This window comes from Pteropus vampyrus, unplaced genomic scaffold, assembly GCF_000151845.1.
Source record: "Pteropus vampyrus isolate Shadow unplaced genomic scaffold, Pvam_2.0 Scaffold283, whole genome shotgun sequence".
In the NCBI taxonomy this organism is placed as follows: Eukaryota; Metazoa; Chordata; class Mammalia; order Chiroptera; family Pteropodidae; genus Pteropus; species Pteropus vampyrus.
In genome coordinates, this window is record NW_011889064.1 from 2,343,476 (window position 1) to 2,351,468 (window position 7,993).

Here is a 7,993-nt window from a genome sequence, read left to right on the forward strand (position 1 = left end):
ATCTGCATTTTTCAGGTGATGATTTACAATGTACATATCTTCATAAGATTATCTGAAGTAAGCACATTTTTATATTTGCAAACTGTTCTCTTTTTTCTTTCTCTCTCTCTTGTTTTTTTTCAGAGATTTTAGTTTCCTTCTGACCAATTCTTAGAAAAATAAAAGCATACATGGTGTGAGAGGGATATTTTTCAGACTTGTCAGAAATTTCTCTCTGCTGGGTCCTTCTTGCCTGTGACAGGTTCAGGATGAAGTCTCACATCTCAGTCCCTTCAGTTTCATTATCAACTCAATGATGAAAACACCAACACAGTCCCAGGCCCAGGGGATCCCACTGGCAGCTGTCATAGGCCCATTCCTGTCACAGGACTGCTTGGTTTGTTTATTCTCATTGTCCCAGCATGCCATTCAATCCATTTTCTTAGGCTGATTGAATTACAAACCTTTTTTATTTAATGCAAGTGCCTTCAGTGACTATAAAAACAAATTAGTTTCTTACTTAGGAACAAATATTTGAAATTTAGCTTGATGGCTATGTGTTAGACACAGAAATCCTGAGACAAAGGGAGTAGGTTGTGGAAAAATTTGAATATCGTATTTAAGACAAGAATAAATCTGTTAGAAAGAAGACCTAATATGACAATTGCTTTAATTGGATAAAGAATAGAAGGTAAGGTAAACAAAATAAGCTCCTGAGAAAATAAAAATGCTGTAAAAGAAGTATGTGCTTTATTAAAGTGCTGTAGTTTTACACATTCTAATATCACTCTGTATGGCAGAGGGATCAGTTATCACCATCATTTCACAAATGGGACAAGTGAAATGCTAAGAAATTAAATGACTTTCCTGTAATTGACTTACCTAAGCATTTCTTTGATGTGTGAGACACTTTTTTTTTTTTTTTCTCTTTTCTTTGTTCAAAGACCCACTAAGAGAAGAAAGAGCCAACCCTCGGTATCTTCAGTAAAGGGTCATCATGTCTGCTGCAACTCTCAGACTTCAGGGCTACAATTCCCCTCTGTGACCAGTATCCTCAGATTCTGTGACTTGATTCTAAAACAGCCGGTTGACCCAGCCATTCAATCTAGCAAGCCACCTACTATTGCTTAATATAAATTGATAGGCAAGTAGGTCCAAGGAACTATTTGTAAATTCAGACTAGTATTTTCAGTTTAACCTTGAAAGGGAATTTTACTGTTATTTGAGGGTCACAAGCAAAATTTATTTCCAAAAACAAAGGTTCTGATGGGTTAGAAAGAAATCATTTGTAACATCACACTCTAGTACACTAAAAGACTAATTTACTTAGTAAATCCCTAATACACTTTTTGCTGAATTGACTTGAAGGAGCTCTGAAAATATTTTGATTTTCCTCTTTTTTTTAGCATTGAGAGAGAATGTAACATGGATTAAATAGATAACTTGTAATTTTTTTATTCATATAAATAATATACCAAAATTCATTCCATCTGACTGTCTTGCAATGGATAACTCTAAATGAGAGTTAGATCAAAGCTGTCTTATGTGTTTTCTCAGAGTCTCAGAGTGGTCAACTAATCAACTACTCCTCTGAATTTAAATCATTCCAGACTATTGCATGTGATAACTGCCTAGCAGCTCAGGGACTAGGTGAAATTATCCTTTCCACGTGAGGTTTTATAAAAGGGAGATTCCTTTACATTTATTCTTTGGCTTTGCAATGTTATAAATTTATCATCTTGTTATATTCTCTAATTGGGAGAATAGGCCAAAGAAAATATCCCATTTATCTTCAACTTTGAAATCTTCAGCTTAGAGATGATATAGTTATTTAATACACATTGTGAATGTTCCCTGCTTTATTCTAGTGGTTGAAAATAGAGGACGCTTGTCCTGGAAGTGGACGAGGTAAGTGTAGTTTGTTAAATTGGTTGAAGAATGTGGCATTCGGAGAGGCTATCATATTTGAACCTACAGTATATTCATATTTCAGGCAATTATAATTCATTGAGTCTCATTCTTTCCTTTCTACATTTGACAGGAGTTGTGTTAAAGAATGTTATTTCCATATTCAGACAGCATAATGCTGGGTGAGGCCCGGCAGGAAACGAGGTCAGGAGGAAGCTATAAACATCTATTCATGGTGATGCGGCAAACAGATACTTTTGTTTTGGTCCGGCAGCCCCATGATTAGTGAGACGCTGCTGCTGAGTCTTCTGAGGCAGCAAAAAAGATTCAAGGAAAAGTCAGGACAAAATTGGGTGAAGTGTGAGTTTTACAAGGTATTTAAGTTGGAGATGAAAGTATTTACTCACTGCCTGCAGGGTGGGAACTTGTACTGTTTACTAGAAGCTTAACACTGTTTCAGTGATTGAAGTTGAGTCGAGCTATTGAGTTGAAGGGCACTTAGGAGCCACAGGGTGAATATCCCATTTTATGGATGAGGAAAATAAGGACAAATGCAGAGACATGAACTGTGGAAGAACATCTTTGGGACATCTACTGCACCAATGACAAAGCAGAAACTCCATGTCAGAAGAAGCAGTAGCAAATATTACTCCTGAGAGATATAAAAGATTTTCTATTTATACCTTGTCTCCATCTCTGGAGAACGTAAGCAGGTATATCATGTGTTCATTACCCTGTTGGGTGGCTACTTCACGAGTGTTCTCAACTCTTAGTTCTGTCTTCCAAATCCTCTGACAATACTCCTGTTTTGTGATGCTTTCTTGTATACCCTACTGGCAGGAGCACCTTGAAATTCTGTCCATGGCTTTCTGGTTGATGCTTTAATTAAATTACCTACCTACAGCACAAACTTATCTTTATTCCCAAATCAACGTAACGCGGATGATGCTCGAATCTATTATTCCCAGCTCTGGCCTGGCTCTTATCTCAGATTTCCAACTGCAGAACAGGACAGGTCTCACTGGATATCCTGGCATCACTTGGCCAAAATGAACTCTAACCTTGCTTCCAGATCAGTTCCCTATCTTTAGCTAACCACTCTGTGCCTGAAAGTACTATTACTTTGGTCTCACCGATCTAGTTCTGGACTTCAATGTCTCACATCAGGACTACAGTAGCAGCATTCCAACCAGTTTTCCTGCTTTTAGTGGCCCGATGAATCCACCCTCTGCAGCAATGGTAAATGTCTGTTTTCAAGAGAGAGCTCCCATCCTACCATTTTCCTGATCAAAACCTTTCAGTGGTTTCTCATTATCTGCAAAATAAAACCCAAACTTCCTAACCTGGGCTTTAAGGCCCTCTCACATTGGGTCATAATTCAACCAATATTTATTTAGTGCTGAGTGGATGCCATGCACTGTGCTAGATGCTGGGGATATGGTGGCTTAACAGGACACGACCCCTGCCCGAACTGAACTTTCCACTCTAGAGGAGGGATATGGAATAGAAAACAATCACATATAACACTGTGGGTGCACATGCGTGCATGTGTGTGTGTCACAAGGGCCATGACAGAATTAGAGAAAGCTCTGGGATAAAAGAGGACAGTATCCAACCCAAACTGAGGTGGAGAAGGTGGAGGAAAGGAAGGTGGGGTGGAATCAGGGCAGCTGGGATGGGAGTCAGGAAAGTTTTCCTGGAGAAAGTAGCAGAACTTGGAATAGGAAGAGGTGATTAGACAAGTGAGGGAGGGGTAATAAATGACGATGAAGGGTTTCAAACAGAAGACCTAGCCCCGTGTAGCCTTATCTCTGAATTCTTCCTCCACACGAACTGGTCTATACCTCCTTAACATCTTTTCTTACCTCCCTCCTGCTTATCTTTTAAGGCTTTCAAAATCCAGCTTCATTACCAACACCCTTGAGCTTCCTTCGACCATCCAGCTAGATGCTACCTCTCCCAACCCTCAACTCCCTTAGCCCGTACGTTTGCACCACCGGCATGGGGTGCTCCGGGAATATTCACAGAATGAATTTCTACTGCCCCTACTTAATTGGGGGTTTACAGCACCTCACTTCCAGACTAGTGCATTGGCCTTAACTGGGCTTCCTGCCTTCTGTCTTTTCCATTCATTCATCAGGTGGGTTTTCTCACCGTCACTCAAATATACTAGGCTAATGCTGCTCCAATTACCCAGAATATTCCCCTTCTCTCCTCTGCCTACTCAGTTCTACCCATCCTTCATGGTGCAGACTAATTCCATTCCTTCTTTCGTGAGACCATCCTATTCTGCTCTCTCCCTTCCTCAGCTTCCTGTTGCCATTAGGTTCAATGCAATCCTGCCTATCTACCTGGACAGCAGGATCCTGTCCAGTCTTCCACATACTCACTCTGGCAAAGACCTGACATAGTGGCAAGGAACTACTGACAGGCTTTTGCATATCTTTGCTTCCAGCAGCTTTAAGCAGAGGGAACCTAGTTTCATAAGTAAAGTTCAGAGGTCACTGGAGAGAAAAATAAACCAGCAATAAAAAGGCGCACCTGAGATATGACGAGGGGGGAATCTGCAAAGATTCAAGGAGGAAATCTTGCCCAAGGTCTAAGTCAAATCAAGTGAAAACACATTTCTTTGTTTGCCTTACATGAATGGTTTCCGGGAACACAAAAGACTTAAGAGTTCTTTTCCTCTAAGTCAGTAATTTTGTCTCTTTGAGTGTAATATCTTTTGAGTTTCCACTGGAACAGAAATGGAAGTATTTTTGCATTAAATTATTTTGCATAAACTACCTAGATTCCTTTTACATTAATTTTATTTACATGGTTGTTTTAGAGTTTTCTTATTCTGAGACTACAGAAAAAAACCCAATGATTCGAGACAAAATGTTTTAGGTATGTTTGTATCCCTTATAAAATCTTAAAACGGATCTGTTTTTCAAAGATATAAGCTTTCAAGTTTCAATAACATCTTTACTTCTGGGGGAAACTTCCTCTTTACCATTTCCTCATATAAACGGTCTGCTGCAATTGGGAAAAGCAGGGGAGATTCTGTTCTCTATCCTTATCTCACTCCCTGTGTTGGGGGACATTTCCTCATGACGGTTAGTTTATTAGCTTTTGGCAGGCCTCCAGGAGTAAAAACGGGTTGAACGGCGTTGGGGACGATGCCAAGACCTTCTGCAGGACCATTGCCTTTGGTCAAGGAAAAAAAGGTCTCCGCCAGACAAGTTACATCAAAGCTGGGGAACCACATGAGACTCGACAGAAGGAGGGCCCACTGCTACTTGAATAAGTAGCTCTTCAAGAGGCATAAACCCAAGACCAAAGTTTTCCTGTGATATATGGAGTTTCCAAATAGCTACCTGCTAAATATCCATAAAGTTTAAGATATGAAATTGGAAAGTATATTTAAAGTCTTGTCTACATCCTTAATAGACTTTGCAGATACAAACACTCCTTATGGAATTAAATCTTCCCTCTGGTCTTCGGAGCTCTCATTTGACACGTCTTCCTAGTTAGATGAGCCTGAGGAACTTCTACCTGAATTGTTCAGGGTTTCTACGAGCTACAGGATGTATTACTTCAAAGAAAATTCCGTACTTCCAAAGGAAGTCGCCCGAGGCCCTTGGAGCTTATTTCCCTTGGCTTCTAGGATCTCCACCTTTCCCAGTCCTTACCTCCTGTGCCCTCGTTTCTTCTTTCCTTTTTACTCTAGCTGCATCAGCAGGGCTCATTTTCCTTCCTCTCCTGTCTCTGTTATTAACTGAGCAGTTCACAACCAACACTCACTCTCACGCATCTCTTTTAAGTCTTCAGACTCAGGGGCAAGGTAGAGAGAAAGGGCTGGAATGAATTTTCTTCCTTATGTGGTGTCACAACTATATCCCTTATGCTCTAGTGTCTGTAGTTCCATACTGAGTTACTCCTCCAAACCTTAAAACATTCCCCTTGATCTGGAAATTCTCCCTCTTCTCCCCTCAAACTGGCATATGCCAGCAGGATCTTTCCTCTGCTAAGCTAGGCCATCGTCCTTGTGCCGATGGTGACCTACAGTGGACAGCTTTTGGGGCAGGATGACCGGTGGCAAAGACCAACCACTGACTATAACAGATTTCCTAGGCTGAGCATGTTTCAAGGGTCCAGACTCTCACCTGAATGAGGAGATCGATAGCGAAAGTCCTCTTTGGTCAGCAGCAGGAGAGCTTTGCCATTCATTTCAAACGTGTTGCTGTCAATTGGCCTTAAAGAAAATTCATTTTCAGCCCACTTGAGCCACTGGGCTACGTCATCCCTGCTCCAGTAAACGGGCTGCAAGCCTGTTGGAGAGAGAGCAAGGCAGAAAAAAAGAGAAAAAGGGTCTTGTCAGTGAGACAGTTGGAATAAAGGGGAAAGATTTCTGAATGGTTAACAAAATTGAGTCTCCACGTCTGAAGAGCCCTTATGTTCAACTCTGAATCCTCGGTTAAAACTCAAGCTTCATAAGTGCCAAGGCGTGATATCAAATGAACTTTTTATTTAGAGGCAAAATGAGAAAAAAATCCTCTTTTATGTGTTTAAGGGATCATAGACTTAGAGCTCTGTCTTTCCTTGTCTCCAGGCTTGCCTTAAAATTACAGGTTCATGGTGGCCTGATGCACCCAAGGGGGCTTGGAGTCATGACAAATGTCAATATAATTTGGAGGGGACCTTAAATTCAGAGCTGATTGTAGCTCGGCCTCCTTTAGAAGTGAGACTGTTCATGAGCTGGGCTCGACTTTCCAGAGCAGCCAGATAATGAAGTGTTCCTTGGAACTTCTTCCAGGAAGAGCAATTCAGTCAGCCTTTGAGAAACGATCAGGCTAGCCTCTGGGAATGAGAGGGCCAGGTAAGGGTAAAAAGAACTCTTGCCTTTTTATTCTACGTGCTATTGTCAGAACTTTCTGGTGGGGGTGGTATTTGTACTCTGACTAGGACCAGAAGTGGGTCAAAGGGAAGACTGCAGCTCAGGCTGAGAGGGTGGCTCTGGCTGAATCTCTGTCTGGAAGCCTGCCTGGGAGCCCACATTTTTATTTCATTTTGCTATTTTGAGAAATCTTTGATATCGTTTAAGTGCTTTAGAACAGTGGTTCTCAAAGTGTGATCTGGGGAGCCCTCGGGGTTCTCAAGACCTTCTCAGGGTGTCTATGAAGTCAAAACTCTTTTTTACAACAATAGTAAGAGGTTATTTGCCTTATTTCACTCCCATAGTTTCGTGAGCATACGGTACAATTTTCTGGAGGCTACACAACATGTAATATTGCAGTAGATATGAAAATCTAACTATCTTCCATGAAGCTAGACATTAAAGAGACTTGCGAAAAGGTAAAACGTCACTTTTCTCATTTTTTGTTTTGGAAAACATATTCATAAATATCTGTTTATGCCAATATATGCCAAGCTTATTATTTTTCAGTAAGCTTACAAATATATATATTTTATATTGTTTTAATTTCCAATATGGTAACTATAGATAGCTATAATCCATATAAGCAAAGCTCTCTGAGGTCTTTAATAATTTTTAAGATTCAAAAGGAGTCCCGAGACCAAAATGTTTGAGAACTGATGGGTTAGAAATAGCTAGATCCTCAACAGAGCTTCATTCTCTAAAATGGTCTTGTGTGAATTAATAGTTCAAATACAATGGAGGTAGTGTTTGCTAAGAGGAGCCTCAGTCTCTCTATTTAGTTACTTAACCTTGCTAAGGAGACTCGATGAGTGTGCTATGAAAGCATCCTTCAGTTTGATCCTAGAAAGAATCACCTGTCATCCTTAACTCAGGCATTACAAAGAACTGTCTGGTCTTCTTGGATGGGTTGCTCATCCTTCCTGTTGGACATGGGAAAAATGGCTCAGATCTCCTGGAGAAGATCCAGGGCCCCTGGGCATGACTGTTTTCCAGGTGGCTCCTTTGCAAAGTCTAGCTTTGAAGAATGGTAGTTGGCGTCCTTGAACTCTGTGGATGTCTCTTTGAAACTGGTCTATTGTGTAGGGCTCCAACAAAGAACTATGGGCACTGGAATCATTAGAGATGGGTATTTAAGAGTATTCTCCTTGGTTTTTAAGTTTTTATAATTTTTTTTCACATGGAAAG

At 40.7% G+C, this 7,993-nt stretch overlaps 1 protein-coding gene across 5 annotated transcripts in view; it reads right to left on the reverse strand.

The window, feature by feature from the left end:
• ETV6 (ETS variant 6) overlaps positions 1–7,993 on the reverse strand; it is a 222,375-nt gene that overhangs the window by 42,490 nt on the left and 171,892 nt on the right. For all 5 annotated transcript variants that reach the window (XM_011376033.2, XM_023520891.1, XM_011376034.2 and 2 more), the window contains one exon: positions 6,036–6,200. In XM_011376033.2, the coding sequence (XP_011374335.1) occupies positions 6,036–6,200 (165 nt within the window). The remainder of the gene's footprint in view (positions 1–6,035; positions 6,201–7,993) is intronic.